Source organism: Festucalex cinctus, chromosome 16, assembly GCF_051991245.1.
Source record: "Festucalex cinctus isolate MCC-2025b chromosome 16, RoL_Fcin_1.0, whole genome shotgun sequence".
In the NCBI taxonomy this organism is placed as follows: Eukaryota; Metazoa; Chordata; class Actinopteri; order Syngnathiformes; family Syngnathidae; genus Festucalex; species Festucalex cinctus.
This window is the reverse complement of record NC_135426.1, coordinates 4871297-4893233: the sequence shown is the minus strand read 5'-3', so window position 1 is coordinate 4893233 and position 21937 is coordinate 4871297. Positions and strand designations below refer to the sequence as shown.

The window sequence follows — 21937 nt, the reverse complement described above, 5'->3', positions numbered from 1 at the left end:
AACACGCCCACCCTCGCCTCCTTCAGATCAGCTTGGATGTCCGCGCGCACGTCAAAGTGGATCCGGACGCGAGCGCCACCTTTGCCTGCCAGTTCTCGGCAAGTTCCGGCGAGCTTTGCATCAGGGACGGCCCTCACCCCGTCTTCCCACAATGCACTTGCGTCCTCTCAAATGGCACACTCACCAGCAAAGGTGAGTACCTTCGCGTTGTTGTCATCGGAACAACATCAGTGTGCATATTATTTACCTCCTTGAAATGTACAGGTATGAGTGTGACAGTGAAGTTCCGACTGGGGTCAATGAGATTACTGGAAAGAATAAATTTGATGATGTGCCCTGACATCAGGGGCTCAACTCCGGCTGCTGTGTGAGTCGCAAAATGTCAACGATGACAAATAACTCGTTATTCATTTCATGCTCAACCTACAAGTTGCTTGTTTTTATTTAATTTTTTCCAGGTGCCGCAGATGTTTTGAGCTCGGGTGCAACTGGAGCAACGGCAGCTGTTCGTGGCCTACTGCAGGAGCAATGAATGTAAACAACAATTACACCTACATTCAAAAATTGAAAGAAAAACATTCTGAGAAAAAAAACTCACAGCTTCCAAGAAAAATTAATATTTGTGACATTAAAAAAGTGACAAAATGATGACACGACGGCCCTAAGCCATTGTAGGCTGTGATGTTGCTACGCTAATGCTACTTAGCACAAATGCTAAATCAAATAAGTTCCATTTTCTCTTTCTACGGTTATTGTCTCACTCTTCGGAGGCGTTGCCAAAGAAAAAGCCTAAAGGGATACTTGACTCATTGACCAATTTTCAGCAGTGAAAAGTGAATATTTTGTTCAGATACGAACGACCAATCATGGCTCACCTGTTTTCTGTGTTTGGTCTGGATTTTATTGTACCTGAAAAATAATGAAGTTTCCACATTAATTATAGACAAAATATTAACTTTTTACTTCTGAAAATGGTTCAATGAGTTAAGTATCCCTTTATTAACTCATTCACTCCCAGCCATTTTCACAGAAGCAGTCCCGTTCGCTCCCGGCTGTTTTACTGGATTTTGACTGATTTTGCAAGGCCCACAGAATATTGTGTTCTATTGCTATAAAAGCATGGAACCTATCAAAAGAAAGATTAATGTCTCTTCTTTCATCAGGAAAAAAAGTATGTTTCTATCTGTTTCCGTTTTGCAGCAATTAGCATTAGAAGAGAGCTAAGTTTCATCAGTTTTTACAAATCTATTTAAATTGTAAGTAATTTAGCTTTTTTTCTAGATGGCCCTGGTTGATCTCCTTTGCTCTGCTGCCACCTGCTGGCCGTTTGTGTAATAACTACCATTTCTGCAACCGTTCTTTGCAGTTGAGAGGCTGCATCAAAGCCTTCTGTATGCTCTAGCATTAAAAAAAACAAAAACGTATAAATAGGTCTTTGGGACACTTAGAACATTAAAAAAACGTATTCATACGTTATTGGGAGTAAATGAGTTAAAGATACCGGCGTATCAAGTTGATCCAACATTTGATTTTGTCGCTTTGCTTATGTTACAGGACATTGTGACAAGCTTCTGTGTTTCCTGTTCTGTGGTTGTCATCGTCGTCTTGTGTCCGCCAGTGATAATTTCGTCGCCGAAAAATTTTCGCCTTATTCTTCAGCACGAAAAATGTTTTTCAGACGAAAATGAAACTAAAATAGCAGTCATTCATTGAGACGATAACTAATATTGACTGACAACTTAGTCAATGACTAGAAAGAAAACAAAAACACAGGTTGTAGGCGGTGCCTCTTCGAAGTATGAATGCTAAATATGATGGTTTATCTCTGTGAAAGCAATTACTACGGTATCTCTATTTTAAAATCCGACTAGAAAGTACAGTTTAACGACTTCTTCCACTGTAGGCAGAATTGTGACTTGGCACAAACATCCTAATAGGCTATTCCTCGCAAGTTTTTTTTTTTTTTTTTGTGCAAATCTTTTTTGCCCCCCCCCCCCCCCCCCCCACACACACACACACACACACACCCATACACACACCCACACACACACTGATAGTTTAAAACATCTGTTTTTGTGTTTATGTCTTCCAACAGGACCAAGTTTGCCAAACGATACAATCACAAATTAACATTTCTGTGAGTCTCCCTCCAAACTGTATCAACTCTACACACGGTTGAAGTTTCAAGGCAAACGTAACAAGACTCTGTTTGTGTATGTTTCCGGTTAGAAGCCCGAGATCTCATCTGTCGTCCCCAGTGTTGTGTCTTTCTATGGCCATAACTCTGCTGTTTTGTCTGGCCGTAACCTCAGTCATGTGACCGCCGTGAGGATCCAGACCAACATGGACTGCGAGCCGCGGGAGTGAGTGTTTCCAAAGCTGCAGCGCACTTTTCTTGATTTTTATCGACACTCATTCTTAGACCCAAACAACCCCAAGCGAGACTCAGCATGTTGTTAAACTGCGTCACTCTCATTTTTTGTCTCAGGTCACCCGTGTGGAACAACACCGGCGTGACGCTCAAGTTTCACATTCCCGCCATCCAAGGCAAAGGTACGGTCCGCATGTGTGCCGTCCTCCCAGATGGCAGCTGCCACGGCAACCGCAAGCTCACCTACACGTCGTCGCCGTCCTGCACCGCCGTGACACCAAACAGCACCTGGAGCAGGTTAGGAGTCTTATTTTGTCATCTTTATGAGATGACCAAGAAAAATTGGCATCCTCCTTGAAAATACTTAGCCCTCGCCTGTTTTGTAGTTTATCGGAAAATGCATGAGGATGAATTATTTAAATAATTGTTTATATATAATAATTATTTAAAAAAACAGTTCAAATGGCCTAACGTTTTAAAAAAAATAAGTTTGCCCAATGGACATTTGGAGCATGTGAAAGATTTAAAAAGGGACACTTGAGTCATTGCGCCATTTTCAGCAGTAAGAAGTTCATATTTTGTCTATAATTAATGTGGTGACTTCATTATTTTTCATGTACAATTAATACATTTAAAAAGTAGTTTTTCTACTTGCTATCGACTGATGATGACATCACCTTTGCTGAGGAAGTAGGTAACGACCAATCACGGCTCAGTTTATTGACCAAACCCAGAAAACAGGTGAGCCGTGATTGGCCGTTAATTACTTCCTCCGCACAGGTGATGTCATCATTAGTCGACAGCAAATAGAAAAAAATACTTTTTAAAGGCATTGATTGTCCATGAAAAATAATGAAGTTATCAAATTAATTCTGGACAAACTATGAACTTTTCTGAAACTGTTCTGAAGGTAACAATAAGAACACTGCGATTGGCTGGCATCCAGTTCAGGGTGTACCCCACCTACTGCCCGAAGCCAGCTGGGATAGGCTCCAGCACCCCCCTGCGACCCTTGTGACGAGCAAGCGGTTAAGAAAATGGATGGATGGATGGATGGACAATAAGAACATGAAGTGGCTTTTGTAGCTTATAATTGGGCTATTTAGGAACCGCTTCTGAAAAGTTTTTTTTTTAGGTCAGGCGGTATCTGGTGTAAAAAGTCAGCCACTTCTCAAAAGTGACGCGTTTCACCATCAAACTGCTTCCCTCTTTGGTTGCAACATCATGAAAGTGGCACTTTCAAGATGTATTGCGCAGTTGCGTAAAATCCAGCAACTATGCTCACATTTTGATGTGCGACAAGCCAAACGAACTGCTTGATCACGGCCATCTGCTGGGAACAATCGCAAAGCATTGTGCTTCTTGCTCTACCGGATCAATTGTTGTGACCTCGGAATGAATGTCAGAATGTATATCTGTGCTGGTGATCCACATGCAGTTGTCCCTGTTCTGACCAGGGTTATAATAGTTCATTTTAGTTAGTTTTCATTTTTTACCTTTGTTAGTTTTAACACATTTTTTGAGCATGTTTGTTGTAGTTTTTAGTTTTTCAATGAGTTTAGTTTTAGCATTTGTGTTAGTTTTTCAATGTTCTAATTTGAATTAAATATCAAATAGCAATTTTAAAAATGTGCAAACATGAAGAACAGATGAACAACCATCACCAATCAAATATAGGGATTTAACGATAAGTGTGATATCGTGATATTAAAACTAGTGTTGTTCCGATACTGTTTTTTGGCCCCCGATACCGATACCCAGCTTTGCAGTATCGGCCGATACCATACCGATACCCAGCTTTGCAGTATCGGCCGATACCGATACTTGAGTATTTTTTTTCCTTAACATGAAAAAGCTGTCCTGCTATTGGTTCAGAGCATTCAAGGGCCAATAGGATATCTTAGATCGGCATGCAGTGAACATGTAACATATCGGTGAATGTCGTGCATGTGCAAGACACAAGATGCTGCATCCAAAATCCTATACTAGTGTTGGAATTAATGGTATCGGCATGTTACTTGCGAGTAGTCACCGATATCGATACCACTTTTTTAATACAGTATCGGCACCTCTGCCGATACCAGTATCAGTATCGGAACAACACTAATTAAAAATGCCACAATATTGTCATCGTCACGTTCACAATATTTAAAAGCAACACATCTGTTAATAAAAAAAAAAAAAAAAGTCAGGTTGATTTCCATTTGTGCACTTCTAGCACCCTCTGGTGGCTAGTTTTGTAATGCAATTTAATTTTCATTAGGGATGTTTTGGCCCTTTTATGTTTAAAATCTGCACTAATTGTCAGATGAAGGGGAGCATAATATGCCTGTGAAGCAAGTCAATATGTGGAGGAACTGTGTGTGTGCATTAACAACATATCGTAATAATAATAACAATAACAACATAATAATAATAAAACATAATAATATAACATTGCTATTATGTACAAAAGCACAATATTGTGCTTTTTTTTAGTATGAGCTCATTTTTTTACAATATTGTCACCTTTTTTAAATATTGCCAACCTCCCCACAATATCGTGATAGTTGTCGTATTGTGAGCTTCATATCGTATTGTGACATTTGGACATCCCTAATCAAACACAAATATTGTGTATAACACTTCACAGTACGGGCGGCACGGTGGTCGACTGGTTAGCACGTCCGCCTCCCAGTTCTGAGGACTCCTGTTTGAGTCCAGGCTCCGGCCTTCCTAGGTGGAGTTTGCATGTTCTCCCCGTTCCCGCGTGGGTCTTCTCCGGATACTCCGGTCTCCTCCCACATTCCAAAGACATGCATGGCAGATTAATTGGGCGCTCCGAATTGTCCCTAGGTGTGCTTGTGAGTGTGGATGGTTGTTCGTCTCTGTTTGCCCTGCGATTGGTTGGCAACCAGTCCAGGGTGTCCCCCACCTGCTGCCCAGAGCCAGCTGAGATAGGCGCCAGCACCCCCCGCGACCCTTGTGAGGAATAAGCGGTTAAGAAAATGGATGGATGGATGGAGTTCACAGTACTCCAAGTAGAAGTGCAGTGTGTAATACTGCTTCTAAGTTGAGATGAAATGCATCACATGTTGCAATGAAAGTATTCATGAGACACATACTGGCTTCCAAAAATATGTAAGTTGCCGTTTACTTCTGGACGACACATGAAAAGAACTGCGATTCCCCAATGTCTATTCCAACGTCGGTGCAACACTTTAAAAATGAAGGAGATTTTCGCTATAATTGTCATTAGTTCAAGTTTGTTTTGTCAATGTATTTTTCATTGATGACCTTATTTTGGTGAACTATCCTGGGTCTGACACATCCTTTAAGACAGAACACAGTGTGCTCAGATCCTGTCATGCCTTTAGTGGAAATGAAAATCATGATTGTTGCATCACACTACAAATGTCTAGTTTGTGAAGTCATCTTGAAATCTGTGCCATGACCTTTTTTATTGTCATAAAAGAAAGCAGGCTTTAATATTGACTTGAAGTTGATGCTTTTGTATGCAGTGGAAAGAGGACGATCACGATGGTGGGGTCCAACCTTGAAGTTGTGGACGGCGTCCTGCACAGTCATGCCTTACAGGAAGTGAGCCTTCCCACCAGTAGAAGCCACCGAGTGAGAGCGCACGCACACATGCACACGCACACATGCTCCTTCACGCGCACTTTGCTGCATTAGTCATAGTAAACTATGGAATGTGCTGTGGTAAATAATACCACGCTTCTAAAAGTATGGCATGGCCTGAAAGCTGCACGTTTGGATGATGCCCGATGACCTTATCGGAATGGCACGCTGATTTTTATTCTTGTTAAAATATAACCGATAATATCATGGAAAAGACAAAGTCTTGAAATTAAATGGGGGAAGTCAACCCCAAAAAGTTCTTGACAATAGTATTTGTTCTGACACTTGATTCATAAATTGATTCATATTTTGTTCGTGGAATGTAAATAAAGTAGCAAATTCCACCTGTTTATACATCTGGGTAGTTGGGAGCCATTTTGTCACTTGCTGTAGACTGCAAATTAGAGGTGGGAACCTGTGGGTACCTCACAATACAATATGATATGCGATACAAAGCTCACGATAACGATTATCTCACGATATGACAATACCGCGATTATCGATATATTGGTCTGGTAATGAATCCACGATAATTAACGATAAAACTACTCATGACATAAACAGATGTTTTTTTCAATGAGAAAATTGTTTCTTTTTGTACTATTACTGAAAAACAATATTCAAACTCATGTCTTCTCCATAGTGAGTACTTTAGTGTACTTTTTTTTTTTTTAAACAAATATAAATGTCTTAACAGAAACCAATTTCTGTGAACAAATTTGTGTCTTTTGTAAACACTGTCATGCAACATGTCTGTTTTATAAACAGTGACAATTTTTTTCCTAATATTGCAAAAGTAAAATTACTTAATTATTAAATTCAATTAATATTAATATTCCTCGGAAATTGTGTGCTTCAAAAAGTCAAAACATAAAATGTTTTGAAATGTTAAAATTGAAGATATAGTGTGCATATTTCAAAGAAACGTATGCAAAACTGAGTCAGACAGATAAATGTCTTCCACAAGTAAAAGTAAGCTGATGAGTCTTCTTCACCTGAAGACTTGCGTCCATTTCCCCGCCACTCTTATGAGGTGCTCCCCCTAGTGGCTTGCCAAAGTTATCGCTCAATAAGTATTAAACAATGGAGCAGTTATAGCGGCTGTATATTAACGACAAATATCGCGATACTTGCGTAGGCATATCGATAATCGGGGGACAAAGTATCACGATTTATCGCGATATCGATATATCTTCGTCACACTCCTACTGCAAATGACGTCACAGTTGCTGAGGGATCAGGTAACAACCAATTACGGCTCACCTGTTTTCTGAAGCTGAGCTGTGATTGGCCCATGCCTGAGCCCTAAGCAATCTGTGATGTCATTTTCATGTCAAAATGAACAGAAGAAATGGACACAAAACCGCTCCTATTCCACAAACGCGACGTTTGTCAGAATGTCATGTTTACAACATTGTGAAGAAATGTTTTGGGTTGACTTCCCTTTGTTTTTTGTTGGTTGCAGAATCTGACCTACCGGACACCCGCAGCTGAGGGTACTCGGAGGTTTTTTTCCAGCGTCTTGTCTCTTCGAGTAGCCAATGAAACGCTGGCCTGCTCTCCATCCATCACCTACTATCCCGACCCTCACTTCACAAGTTTCACCCCCACAAGAACCGGGGAGGATGTTCGTGTCACCATACAGGTACACGCGTACTACTTGCCATTGGTAACCAAACGAAATGTCACCATTCTTCTCTCTCGTTAGAAAACGTCGGACAACCTGGAGATGAGCATCGAAGACGTGTCGGCATTGGGCGTCCACGGGGGGAAAGAGTACCCGTGCGTCATGCGGGACAAAGACACCGACAACCAAACAGACTTTTTCATCTGTGAAATTCGAAATGTGCCCGATGTGAATTTTCGTCACTTGAAGGTCAATCGTTGAGGTCAAAAACATCATCATCATCATCATGACATATCATCTGACGACGGATGATTTTTTTTTTCCCCCTCCAGGTTTTATATGGAGATAAGACAATCATGCTGCAGAATACATCCCACCTGTTCGCTCTCATGTTGATCGTCCTTCTGCTGATTCCCTGTATCATCCTTGGTTAGTCACAACTAAACTTTGTTTCTCATAAGTGAACCATATTGGAATATTATTTTAATATTATAATATTATTTGGCACGGGTTTCTTCTCTTTCTTTTTTTTTTCTCTCCATCTTGAAGTGGTGATCATGGTTTACCGACGCCAACAAAAGCAGCTGACCGTGAAGATGAATAAGCTCATGGAGAACCTGGAACTAGACATCAGGAATGACATCAGACAAGGTGCGGCACGCTGAATTCCGAGTCGATATTTCAGTCAAATTCTCAGCATCATCACCATCAATCAATCAGACTGATGCCAGTAAAACTAGTAAAACTACAGTAAAACTAGAATACACAAGACTAAAACCGTCATTAATAAACAATATCTGGAACTAAATCAGTATGCATTTTCGTCGACTCATGAAGACAAAACGAAAAAAAATGTTGTTCACTTAATACAAACTGGAATCTTTGGACATTTTAGTCATGAACAAAAACGAGATGAAAATGGTATGATTTTTGTCAAATCTTGTCTCGGCTTATCTGTACTGTGACACACCCCTTTTATAATATGCAGCTAGCGAGTGTAACATGCACACAAACATGGGACAAACAGGAGGTGGATTCACAGTAAACGTTTTTTAAAAATTTATTTATTTATTATTTATCTATTTTCTTTTATAGTTTTTTTTTTGTTTTTGTTTTTTTGGATTGTTAAAGCACCTTGTAAGACTTGTTTTTAAAGGCGTTATACAAATAAAGTTTATTATTATTATTAATATTATAATATAATATTATGTGCAAGATTAAAAGGATAGATGGATGGATGTAGACAGACAAATAATGTCGAATAAAACCCTATTTTTGGCGTAGTTTTAGTGTTGTAAACGTATAATGTTGTTCAAGGCTTTTTTTTTTTTAAACACTCATTTGGATTTCAACTTTATTTTTATTTTAGTTTACTTCATTTAGGTTATTTTAGTTAACAGAAACTAAGGAAAAACAAAAGCCAAAATTCAAAAAACAATTTCGTGAACGAAATCAAATAAAAACGGAAAATGCTTTTTAAAAAAATGAAAACTAACTGAAACTAAATATATTTATAGCAAAAATGTCCTTGCTTTTAGTCTTTGGTAATTCATTTAATGCATGAGCCTTTGGGGATGATTTTAAATGTGATTTTAAGTGGATTTAATTTGATATGAACCGGAATAAGGACGTTTGAAAGTGTGTCACACAGAAGTGACATCATCTAGCGGCAGTCAATAGAAAAGCACCTTCAGATGATGTCACTCCCATGGTGTTTTTTTTTTTTTTTTTTTTTTTTTTTTTTTTCTTAAATATTAGTGATGCACATTTAAAAAAAATAAAACTAAACTAACACTAAGCATTTATTAAATAACTATAAAACTAATAAAACTAACAGAACCACCCTTCAAACTAATCAAAACTAACTAAAATGAAAAATTCAAAAACTATAATAACCCTGAACTATTGTAACCTCGACTGTGACACATTCATTTAAAGAGAAATAGCAGCAACATTCTGTTTATGCATTTCCATGCAATATGTATCCATGTCAATACTGTTTGCAGAAGACTGTCCCATTTATGAGGTACAGAAGAGTCACGCGCACTTAACTCATTCACTCACCGCCATTTTCAGTGTAGCAAACTCTTTGTTTTACTAGATTTTTGACTGATTTTGCAAGGCCCACGGAATATTGTGTTCGATTGCTATAAAAAATAAAAAAAAAAGCATGGAACTACCAAAAGAAAGTCTCTTATTTCATCAGGAAAACAAATATATTTGTATCTGTTTCCATTTTGCAGCATTTAGCGTTAGAATACAGTTAAGTTAATCAATATCACATTTCACATTCACAAAAATATTGCAGCATGATCCTGGGTGATCTCTTATACTCTGCTGCCACCTGCTAGTCATTTTTGTAATAACTACCTTTGCTTTAAGCCACCTTTTCATATCTGAAGCTGCATCAAAGCCTTCTGTATGCTCTTGCATAAAAAAATTATAATAACAAAACATATAAATACGTTTTTGGGAATGATGGACAAAGTATTAAAATACGTATTTACACGTTTTTGGGTTTGAATTAGTTAATTGTCCCTCTCAGGTTTTGTAGACATGCAGACGGAGAAGGCGGACCTGATGGAAAATGTCGGCGCTATTCCTTTCCTTGACTACAAGCACTTTGCATCCAGAATCTTCTTTCCCGAGGTAAATGGATGTTAACAATCAATACAAAAAAAAAACAGCAACAAAACAAAACATGTTGTTTCTGTTTTTGCAGAATGAAGCTTTGATGTCGTCATGTATGGCCGACGTGGGTCAGGTATTTGATGGCGACAAACTGCTCACACGTTTGTGTCGGCTGCGCTGCATGTGACTCACTCTATGTGACTCCGGATCAGATGGCCGTGAAGGTCCGTCTCGACGATTGTTGCCGGGCCTTGTCGGAGCTGATCCAAGATCAGCGCTTCCTGACGCGCATGGTGCACGCCGTGGAGGAGCAGAAGAGTTTCACCATTAAAGACAAGTGCGTTATTAGCTGCCGAGCTTTGCTCCGTTTTTCGCCTGCGCGCTATTAATGGCGTCCCTTTTGCAGGTGCGCCTTGGCGTCCCTGCTGACGGTGGCGCTCCACAGCAACCTGTCGTATCTGACGGAGGTGATGGAGCTTCTGCTGAAGGATCTGATGCAGAAGAACAACAGCGCTCAGCCCAAAATGCTGCTTCGTCGCACCGAGTCCGTTGTGGAGAAACTGCTCACCAACTGGATGTCCATCTGCCTTTACGGCTTCTTGAGGGTCTGTTGTGCATTTTATTTTGGTCTTCTTCACAGTGATACAGCAATTGAATGAAAGCCGAATGTGTTACCTTGTTGATTGTGTAGTTTGTCATCGTTTAGATTTCAAAATTAGGGCTGGGTATCAATTCAAATTTCCAAAATCGATTGGATTCACGATTCATGTTTATTTTCAATTTAGTTAAAGAGATACTTTACTTATTTAGCCATTTTTGGCAGTCAAACATTAATATTTTTCCTATAATAAATTTGATATTTTCATTATTTACTGCGATTGGCTGGTAACAAGTCCAGGGTGTACCCCGCCTACTGCCCAAAGCCAGCTGAGATAGGCTCCAGCATCCCCCGCGACCCTTGTGAGGAATAAGCGGTCAAGACAATGGATGGATGGGTGGATACTTTCATTGTTTTTCACCTACAATTAGTACCTTTAAAAACACATTTTGCAACTTGCTGTCGACTGAAAATGACATCACAAGGGCTCAGGTAACCAATCACAGCTCAGCTTGTGAATGTCACATGACCAAACCTAGAAAACAGGTGAGCTGTGATTGGTTACCTGAGCCCTTGTGATGTCATTTTCAGTCGACAGCAAGTTGCAAAATGTGTTTCTAAAGGTACTAATTGTACATGACAAATAATGAAAATATCAAATTTATTATAGGCAAAATATTCATGTTTGACTGCCAAAAGTGGTTAAATAAGTTAAGCATTTCACGCAGTACCAATTTGACTTTTATATGAAAGACATTCCCAGAAGTACCAATGCTGCAAAATAGTAGAAACCTCTTTCTCTAACTTGGTGCATTCGTAAAAATATGAATATTTACATTTATAATTGAATCCAATACAGCTAAATTAAAAGCCAAACGTATTTATACATTTTTTAATAGTTAGTCCTTCACTCCCAAAAACGTATTTATACGTTTGTATGGTTTTTGTTTTTTTGTTTGTTTGTTTTTTGGTTTTTTAATGTTAGACCATACAGAAGGCTTTGATACGGCTTCGGACATGAAGCGGTTGCTTAAAGCAATGGTAGTTATTACAAAAACAGCCTATTGTTTACACCAGGAATATAAATAATGATAACACTAAAGCTATATTCCAATGCTAATTGTTGCAAAACTGAAACATTTTGTGTTTTTATTTCCAATTCTTACCTTACTTCTTTTTTGGGGGGGTATTTGGCACATTAATTTACTGGGGGGTATTAAAAGTATTTTAGACCCAGCACTACTCAAAATGACGACGTATGAAAAGTCTAAGCATTGACTTTTAAGCAGTTTGTCTTAGCCCTTCCTGCAGCACGCAAGTAAGGAAGTGTTTTTTTTCTTTTCTTTTTTTCAGTTAACATTTGAGTAAACGCTTCACCCTAGATTGTACCACTTCTCTCTCCAGTTGCATTCCTCTTTGCTGAGCTGTGTCACGTCTTGGGCGCCCCCTCCCCCCGTTTGACACTTCCTGCTCTCGCCTTTGCGTACAGGAGAGTGTGGGCCAGCACTTGTTCCTGCTGGTGAGCGCCCTGACACAGCAGACGGCCCGAGGGCCGGTGGACCGCGTGACGGAGAAAGCCCTGTACACGCTCAGCGAGGACTGGCTGCTGTGGCAGGCGCAGGACTTCACCTCGCTGGTACAAATCTTTTGAGAATGAAAGAAAATCTTTTCCTCGCACAATAGCTCCCAGTGCTATTTGTTCCCAGAAGATATTGACTATTTTCTCCATTGCATTAGTGTTCATTTCGTCAACAAAAACTAAACAACAGTCATTTCGTCAACACACATTTTCACCGGACTAAAACGCGACTAGACTAGACTAAAACCCTTATTGATGAACAATAATTGCGACTAAATCAGTATGCATTTTTGTCGACTCATGAAGACGAGATGAAAATGTCCTTCACATAAAAACTGGACTAAAATCTAATGATGTTTTAGTTCATGAACAAAAATGAGACAATATATGATTTTGTAAAAATCTAGTCTCTGCTAATCTGTCACTCTGAAACTCTCATGTGACACGCCCCCTTTCAAATCTGCAGCTAGCAAGTGCAACGTGCACAAACACATGGGACAGACAAGAGGTGGATTCACGGTGAAAGGTAAAAAAAAAAAAAAAAAAAAAAACGAGTAAATCATAGTTTTAATGTAACATTAATCCAATCGCTATAACACCCCAACAATACCATTAATCGGACCGCTAACTAATGGCTAATTTACTAGCTCATATAGAATGGAGCCATAGTAGCCACTTTTTCATATATTGTAATTGTGTGCAAATTTGTTTGTCATAAAAAAAAAGATGAGAGAAACTTTCATGTGAAATAGTTTTAGATCTGAAATGTTCAAACATTATCTGTCAACAAAAAAATATACAGGAGTAAAATGGTTGTCCTGACTAAAACTAGACTAAAACGTTGACAGTTTTTGTTTACTAAAAGTAGACGAATAAAATTTTCTATAACTAAAACAAAGACTAAAAATGCTCAATTTATAGTCGACTAAAAATGGACTAAATAAAAACAGGATGAGATTGACTAACTGATTAAGAACTAACAAACGTGATTGAAATTGGACTACAACTAAATTTAAAAATAGCTGATCAAATTAACACTACTTTATATGAAATGCTGGACAATTTATTGCATTATTTTAACTTTGAGTAAAAAGTATGAGACAAGACTTGAATATGTAGTTCATTAGAATTGTTAATTTTACAGCAAAGTGATTATTTATTCATGAAGAGAGATACATGGAAATAGCCAAAAGGAACTGAAACTTGCAAGTCGGTGTGTCTAAATCACCATCAATGAAGTCGTATCAAAAATGTTTTATACTGTACAGTATATTGCACAATATTACGGAAGCGTATAGCATTCACTAGGAAAAATTAAAATCTCCTGTTTTTTGGGGGGGAGCTTTTTTGTGTGGTTTTCTGAATGTTTTTTTTTCTGTTTTACTGAATATTTTTTTCTGTCATAAAAAAAAATTACTCAGGAAACAGGGGGAAACATTTTTCTTCTGTTTTTTTTTTTAATAACGTTTTTCCCCGTTTTACTGAATATTTTTTTCTCCTGTTTTTCTCATTAATTTTTCCTCATGTTTTTTCCCTGTTTTTTATGACAGAAAAAAATATTCAGTAAAACAGAATAAATACTCAAAAAGACAAAGCTCCCCCAAAAAAATAAAAAAAATAAAAGGTTTTGTTTTGTTTTTGTGTTTCTTTTTTTTTTTTTTTTCAAGTGAATGCAATACGCTTCTGTAGAATATACACATAGACACACTTTTTTTTTTTTTTTTTTACGGTCAAATAATCAAAACGTATATAAATAAAACTGCATCATCTGTCCTCAAGTAACTCTACTTAAAGCAGCCTCAACATTTGAATCTTATCTCAAACAAAAACTTCCTCCCATTACGAGCTGCATGTCGAACCACAAGATGCAAGATGAAGAGTGATTATTAGTCAACAGACAGCAGAACCCGCTGTCAGTCACGTTAATCCTCACGCTTGCCCACGTCATGTGGATTGCAGAGGCTGAAGGTGTTGTTCGCGGTGGGCAGCGACGGCGAGGTCAGCGAGCCCCTGGAGGTGATCGCCCTCAGCTGTGACACGGTGGAGCAGGTCAAGGAGAAAATCCTCAACACTTTCAAGGCCAAGTTTGGCTTCCCCTACAACGGCCCCCAAACGAGCGTTAACATTGGTAAGAGTCTGCAAGGCAACAAATAATAACAGTAAGTTGTGTATGTCAGGATACGTACGTGCACAAGTACTGTATTGCAGAATAATGGTTAGGTAATAGCGCTGAACGATTTTTAATAATTATTTCATTAGGATTGTTTTCCCCCCCTTCATTCTTGTAGCAATTGAATATGTTGCAAGGCCTACAGAATATTATGTTCTATTGCTATAAAAACATGGCACCTACCAAAAGAAAGAATCAGTCCTTTCTTCCATCAGGGAAAAAATGTATATTTGTATCTGTTTCCATTTTCCAGCTAATTATCATTAGGATATAGCTAAGTGTCATCATTATTCACAAATCTATTTCGAATTTTGAGTAATTGAGCTTTTTCAACATGATCCTGGTTGATCTCCCTTACTCTGCTGCCACCTGCTGGCTGTTTGTGTAATAACTATCATTTCTCCAACAGTTCTTTGCAGTTGTGAGGCTGCATCCAAGCCTTCTGTCTGCTGTAGCATAAAAATAAATAAATAAAAATGTGTAAATACATTTTTGGGACACTTAAAACATTTAAAATAGAATGTATTTATACATTTTTGGGAACAAATGAGTTTAATATACATAAATATTTTTGGTGTTTTGGGTTAGGGATATGCTAAAATGAAAGAAAATAAATTAAACTAAGCAGTTTGACGTGCAGTCTTTTAAGCATTCACTGACAACTTTAGAAATTGTACCAAGCAAGTGTGGTGTCAACATAAATCACTCAGTCATAAGTCGGACTGCAACATGAATACAAAAAAAATCATTATCAATTCAGCTTCACATTTCATCAAATAATGATATGGAATCATGTGGACTGCACTTGTGAAGCACAAGATTTTAGTAGACACGGTATAATGATATAATAAACTGCATATTTATAAACAACAGAGCCATTTATTGACCAAATTCAATTTTTTTTTAATCCAAAACTGCCTCCTCTGTGATTTTAAAATTGAATTCCGCTACATCGCAATGTCAGTTTGATTAGTTGTACCATAATATAGCAGGTAAGTAAAGTAGATTATAACTACTAAAACAAAAATGCATGTAATGCCAACCGTCGTATTGCAGAGTTTGAAAGGGATGGAGTCTTCGTTGCTCTCGAAGAGGTGGATGCGAGCTCTGAAGTTATCGGAGAGGTGACCATGCTCAACACTCTCCAGCACTACAAGGTGACAATGTTGACGGCATATTGATATGCATCATGACACTGCAATTCAAATGTGAATCTGAATTGCATTATACCCGACAATATCAATATTTTCTTGCCCAAGTGCTACTGCTCACTCACTATATCCTGTTTTGATGTGGAGATTCCAGACGGAGCCACCATCAAGGTGCTTTCGAAAAGAAATCCTTCTGTCAGCCCCCAAAGCAGTCTGAAAGGTGAACCGCTTTGCAAAACTCAAGCATGTCACGACATCATCATAACGCACCTTTTTTGGCATTAATTAGGCAGTCAAGTTGCATTTTACTTTGCTCTCGTGTCAATGTCATCGTTTTTGGCATGACATAATGTATCGTAACACCATTTTCAATCTACGTGTCGTATTTTTAACGACGTGATGCAAGTTAAACTTGTGCATGTTTTCCTTCCAGATGATCAGAACTTCTCAGGGAAATACTTCCACTTGGTAAGTGGCTGGTTGCGACATCATGTGCACCATCACCCTTTTTAACCACGATGACACGAGCAATGACAGACACGAGCTTCCCTGCAGATTGACCCCGATGTGGACGAGGACAGGGGAAAGAATCTGGAGAGGAAGAAGTTAAAACTGAAGGAAGTGCACCTCACCAAACTGCTTTCAACCAAGGTGCGACAATGCTTCCTCAAACGTTTGTCTTTTTCCTGCAGATTATCCAGAGGAAATCACAATACGTTTCTGTGTCTTATTAGGTGGCAGTGCATTCATTTGTAGAGAACGTGTTCAGGTCCATTTGGGGGATGCCCAACTGCAGAGCGCCACTGGCTGTCAAATACTTCTTTGACTTCCTGGACTCTCAAGCAGACAACATGAAGATCCCTGATCCAGATGTGCTGCACATTTGGAAGACCAATAGGTGGGGATGCCATTTTGTTTTACACCAGTGCAAAAGTTTGATTCTAAAATAGTTCAAATGATGATGTGGATTCAACAAATTCTGCGCACTGGTGCCATGTCAACTGGCGAAAAGCCACCGCAGTGCAAAAGCCGCAACAAAAAAAAGGTGTTAAGATGTGAAAGCACTACAAGCACCGGGCAAATCTTCCACTCGCTTAGTTTCAAATAAATAAATAAGCAGTCACTGTGAAGAGAAGAGGAAGGACATCTTAAAAACAGGCTAGACTCAAAATAAACAAAGCAGGCCTGTGATAAGCGGATGTGCAAAAATAGAGGAAGTGAACAGATCCTTCATTTCTGACCTTGTGTACAGCACGACCTTGTTCAATGGATAAAGATTTTAGTACATCAGCCGCTTAGTCTGACCATGTTGACTGAGAGGGTGTATTGGGACATCATTCATTTATGAGATGTAGAGACCATTTTTATTGACTTTTATGGTAAGATGTCATGCTTCATGACAATGTATAGCAGCACATCCAGTTATGAAATGAGCAAGGCATTTCAATTTAATTTTAATGACACCCCAGTTGGAGTTAACTTTAAAAATAAACACATGACAAGAATTACATCCACTGTATATTTAAATACAAAACATGCTTCGTTTAAAAAAAATTAAATAGCTATGCTAGCACTAATGCTAACGTGAATAGTAATAGGATCCAATTCAAATGCTAACGGAGAAGTTCGCATCCACTTCAGGAGTGTTTTTGTTTTTGTTTTTTTTCTTTCAAATAACTGTATATTCACACACAAATGCTGTGGAAACACATACCCACAGGTAAGATAACATTACTCAAAGCACAAATTAATTCTTCCCAATTTTTGAAAAATTAGTTATTTTAATAGAATTCAACCGCAACGTTCTCCTGTTCTCACTTTGTATGTACACTATGGATGCACGGCCCCATACTGCCCCCAAGAGGCCAAAACGCGCAGGAACACCCTGTATTTGTTTTTTTTGTGTGTTTTTTTATTGCTATTTCTTATTTTACTTTCTGAATAATTTAATTTCTCGCTGTCCTTTTAAGTCATATTTAAAGCTAACTTTTCAAGGATTCAATACATTTTCCTACACTCAAATTTCAAGGATACAAATATCCAAGGATTTTTTTTTTTTTTTTTTTTTTTTTTTTTTTTTGTCATGTCGACACACATTTCCACATGACATAGCACAAAATGCAATTTTCTGAGGTCCCAGGTTAACTCGTTAATTCCCCAGACTTGTGAAAATAACATAAGATAAAAAATAAATAAATATGATAAAGAGGGTAATGTAATGCTTAAGTTTGAAAATGAATGAAGGTGCAAGTGGCTTGAATTTGATCAGGTCAGTTCATACTTGACAAAATAATAATGTTAAACTAATGTTTTGAATGGGTACAAGTGTATGATTATAGTTTTGGTCTTGATTATTATGGTTTTTCCATAATTGTCCAGCCCTATTTGTAAAACTTTAAAAAAAAAAAAAAAACATCCCTGTATGGTAAGGCTCCTATTAAAAAAAAAAAAAAAAAAAAAAAAAAAAAAAAAAAGTTGTAGAAGATGTTTTACAAAAAAAAAAAAAAAAAACGTGTAGTACGATAACAAAATTAAAATTGGGAAGCAAAAAAAAACAAAAAAAACTTTCATTCTAGGTCATACTATTCAGTTAATGGCTGACTAATACCATGCATGTGATATTAAAAAAAAAATAGACATGCTATGGTTGTAGTATGCATTAGTGTTAATTTCATCAATGAAAACTAAACTTAATAAAAACTAGACTAAAATCGATGGACATTTTAGTCCATGAACGAAAATGAGCCGAAAATGATATGATTTTGTCAAATCTTGTCGCTGCTCTATTTTTTATTTTTTTTTAAATAGTTTTAGATCTGAAATGCTCAACATAATCTGCTGACAAAAAAATAAAAAATACAGGGGTTAATAAAGGATTGTCCTGACTAAAACAAGACTAAAACATTGACAGTTTTTGTTGACTAAAACTAGACAAATAAAATGATGTTTTCTTGGACTAAAATAAAGACTAAAATGCTCGATTTATAGTCGACTAAAAATGGATTAAATCAACTCAAGTCAAGTTAATTTATTTTAATTTTATTTTAATCACACAAAAGTCTCAAAGGGCTTCACATGCCCACAGTTGACAAATAGTAACGACATCCCCTGATCAAACCACAAAAGGGCAAGGAAAAACTAAAAAAAAAACATCAGGGGCAAAAAAAAAAAAGAAAACATTAACATTAAATAAAAACGGGATGAGGTTGACTAACTATAATAAAAACTAAAAAGCGTGTTTGAAACTGGACTAAAACTGAGACTAAATTTCAAATTGGCTGATAAATTTAACACTAGTATGCATAACATCAGAAATGATTTATTATATTTTCTCACGTCATACAGTGTTACCGATGAAGTCCTCATTCAAGTTAGCATAGTGCACTTAAAATGGTCTTGTCAAGATGTTGAATCAGCCAATTTGACTATAGCAAGTTTCGTATGATCATTGAAATCTGGCATGAAGTAAGACAGTTCTATTTCGTCCCTCCCGACCGCCAGAAGGCGGTGCTTTAAGCACTGAATGTTCCTTTCGCGCATGCGCAGTTCGAGTAATGCATACCAAATTAGTCACCTGTGACCCCTGGGTGACCCTAGAAGGGTATAAGTTCCGGTGTCACCCAAGGTTCGTTTCCTCTTTTCTTCTCGCGTGGCGTATGCATACGACACATTTTCGAAGAGTGTAAGAATTGGGATTTGTATTTATCCTCTTGACCGCGCCGCTTGGAGCCTTGTGACCGGATCGGTCGGAGCTGCGTTGTTCGCCCTCCAAAGGCTGCGGCGACGGTGTTTTTCTTTCCTTCGTTCGTGACCCGACGTGGTCGTGTATTCTAACCTCCCGTGGGGTAAGGTTATTGACTACTTGTCTACTTTGCCGTCTAATTTCCGCGTTTACTGCGGTGTTTTGAGTTTTTGTGTGGCTAGCCTCGCGTTAGCGCCCTGGCTACCACGGCTCGTGGTCTACCCTAATTTTTCCTCCGCTAGCTTTGGCAGCGTTAGCGCTTCTCTCGGTTTATTAGCGCCGCTTTCTCCGGCGGTATTGCCGTTTGGTTGTTGCTTTTCTTTTTGTGCCTTTGCTGGTGAGGGCAGCGCCAGCGTTCCCGCTCCCAGCTTACGGCGTCGCGCTTCTCGCTCGACTGTTTGTCTTACTTACTTTGTGCGTGTCCCGCCTGCGGTGCGCACCTGGCTTGAGCTGTGCAGGTGGCGTTCGCGCCTCTTCTCTCAGCTTGTCGCCGCTTTCGCGACTGCTGTCTGCCCCTCCCGCCCGCCGGCCGCTCCGTGTGCGTCTGCTGCGCAGGTGGCGTTCGCGCGCCTTCCCTCAGCTTATCGCTACTATAAACGACTAACTGTCTGCCCCGGCCCTCCGTCGGCTTCTCGGTGTACGTCTGCTGCGCAGGTGGCGTTCGCGCGCCTTCCCTCAGCTTATCGCTACTATTGACAACTGGCTGTCTGCCCCCGCCCTCCGTCGGCTGCTCGGTGTGCGTCTGCTGTGCAGGTGGCGTTCGCGCCCCCTTCCCTCGGCTTATCGCTGCTTTACCGGCTTACTGTTTGCCCCGACCCACGCGTCGGCTGCTCGGTGTGGGCCGGCTGTGCAGGTGGCGCTCGCGCCCCCTTCCCTCAGCTTTCCGCTCATCACTGTTTGGGCCTCCTTGTGTTCGCAATGGAGGACTCCCATTGCTGCGTGGACTGTGGTATCCTCTTTGAGGCCTCCGATGTCCTGGACGATCGCTGCCCGAGGTGTCTTGTTTCTGACCGTGCCGGGGATGGCCGGGCCTGCAGTCCTGGTGTCAGTGACCCCAGTCCACTGGGTCATCTGTCGTCCTCCCAACCGAGGCGCCGGAAACGTCTCGGTGTGTCCTCTGCTGTACATGCCCCCCCCCAGGAAAAGGGCGGCGCAGCGACGACTTGCTTCGGAGGTTGGGCACCTTCAGGCTGAGCTGGCAAAGGTGAGATCTCTTCTGCAGGACCGTCACCCTCCCACACTTACGGGGGGGCCGGGACCACCTGCCCTGCCCATGCCGCGACCATCCACCCCACCCATGCCAGTGCTTCCTCCTGAGGAGGACGCCATTTCCTTGGCAGCTTCGGCTTCCTTTTTTAATGATGACGACCGTGACCCGGGGTCTGTGGTTTTGGGACCAAACTCTCCAGCGTCCGCTCAGAGTTCGTCGAGTGAGGCGGGGGATAGTTCTATACGGGCTGTCCTGCGCAATGCCTTGGACCTCCTGCATTTGGAGGTGCCTCCACAGGCTCAATCGGCGTCTGAGAGCGCTTTCTTCCGGCGCAGGCGCCCTTCCTCGGCTTTTTCTGTCCCCGCGTCTGAGGACTATCTGCGGGAACTACATGCTTGCTGGAGGGATCCTGGGGCTCTCTCCCGTCCTTCGGCTGATGGCCGTGATTTAGCATCTATGCACGGTGCTGCTAGTGTTGGCTTGGACCGGATGCCTGCTGTGGAGCCAGCTGTCGCATCCCTCATTGTGTCCCCGGAGGAGACCCTTCGGGCATCTGTGCGATGTCCTCGACCCCAATGTCATGTGACTGACGACCTTCTCACACGGGCCTATGGCGCTGGTGCACGTGCTGGCCGCATTGGGAACTCTTTGGCTCACCTCATGCTTGCTCTCTCTACATCCCTGCAAGCGGACAGCGTGGAGGCTGCTGTGCCCTTCAGTGATGCAGCCCTCCAGGCTTTTGCCCTCATGACTAGGGAACACGGCCGAATCATGTCCTTCCTAGTGCAGGCGCGCCGCCAGGTGTGGCTAGCGCAGTCCCCCTTGTCGGAGGCCTCTAGGAGGGCCCTCCGTGGTGTTCCTGTGGAGCCGGGGGAGCTTTTTGGTTCTGCCGCTGTGGGTGCACTGGAAAGGACGGTTAAGGCTCATGAGACCAGGAAGCAGCTTTCCAGCCTCAACAGGGCCCTGCCTCCCCAACAGGGTAGGCCTGGGGTACCCTCTGCTTTTCATCGGTTTCCTCAGCCCCGAACTGCCGAGGCTTATGGCACCCGGCGACCCCCGCAGAGGCCCGCCGAGGGCTTTCACTCCTCCGCCCGCTTGCCTTCAGGGCAACCACGGGCTGCAGGCCCCACCCGCCGTCCCTCTCGGGCCCCTAGGGGCCGGAGGGCCAGGGACTGAGGCCTTGGGGCCGGCCGTCGGACATTTTTCCCACCAGCAGCTCAGTTACTGGGCTGCTCGTGCC

The 21937-nt window shown here is 40.6% G+C and overlaps 1 protein-coding gene across 4 annotated transcripts in view; it reads left to right on the top strand.

The window, feature by feature from the left end:
* plxnc1 (plexin C1) overlaps nucleotides 1-21937 on the top strand; it is a 35632-nt gene that overhangs the window by 7606 nt on the left and 6089 nt on the right. For 3 of the 4 annotated variants that reach the window (XM_077499933.1, XM_077499934.1, XM_077499932.1), the window contains exons 8-29: nucleotides 27-192; nucleotides 265-367; nucleotides 459-534; nucleotides 2096-2137; nucleotides 2230-2363; nucleotides 2489-2668; nucleotides 5872-5980; nucleotides 7455-7634; nucleotides 7698-7865; nucleotides 7949-8045; nucleotides 8166-8267; nucleotides 10162-10265; nucleotides 10339-10380; nucleotides 10460-10584; nucleotides 10654-10852; nucleotides 12335-12481; nucleotides 14384-14552; nucleotides 15651-15751; nucleotides 15893-15965; nucleotides 16179-16213; nucleotides 16301-16396; nucleotides 16480-16643. In XM_077499933.1, the coding sequence (XP_077356059.1) occupies nucleotides 27-192; nucleotides 265-367; nucleotides 459-534; nucleotides 2096-2137; nucleotides 2230-2363; nucleotides 2489-2668; nucleotides 5872-5980; nucleotides 7455-7634; nucleotides 7698-7865; nucleotides 7949-8045; nucleotides 8166-8267; nucleotides 10162-10265; nucleotides 10339-10380; nucleotides 10460-10584; nucleotides 10654-10852; nucleotides 12335-12481; nucleotides 14384-14552; nucleotides 15651-15751; nucleotides 15893-15965; nucleotides 16179-16213; nucleotides 16301-16396; nucleotides 16480-16643 (2612 nt within the window). Of the gene's footprint in view, nucleotides 1-26; nucleotides 193-264; nucleotides 368-458; nucleotides 535-2095; nucleotides 2138-2229; nucleotides 2364-2488; nucleotides 2669-5871; nucleotides 5981-7454; nucleotides 7635-7697; nucleotides 7866-7948; nucleotides 8046-8165; nucleotides 8268-10161; nucleotides 10266-10338; nucleotides 10381-10459; nucleotides 10585-10653; nucleotides 10853-12334; nucleotides 12482-14383; nucleotides 14553-15650; nucleotides 15752-15892; nucleotides 15966-16178; nucleotides 16214-16300; nucleotides 16397-16479; nucleotides 16644-21937 lie in introns of those variants that run through there. The other variant, XR_013279023.1, reaches the window with a different exon arrangement.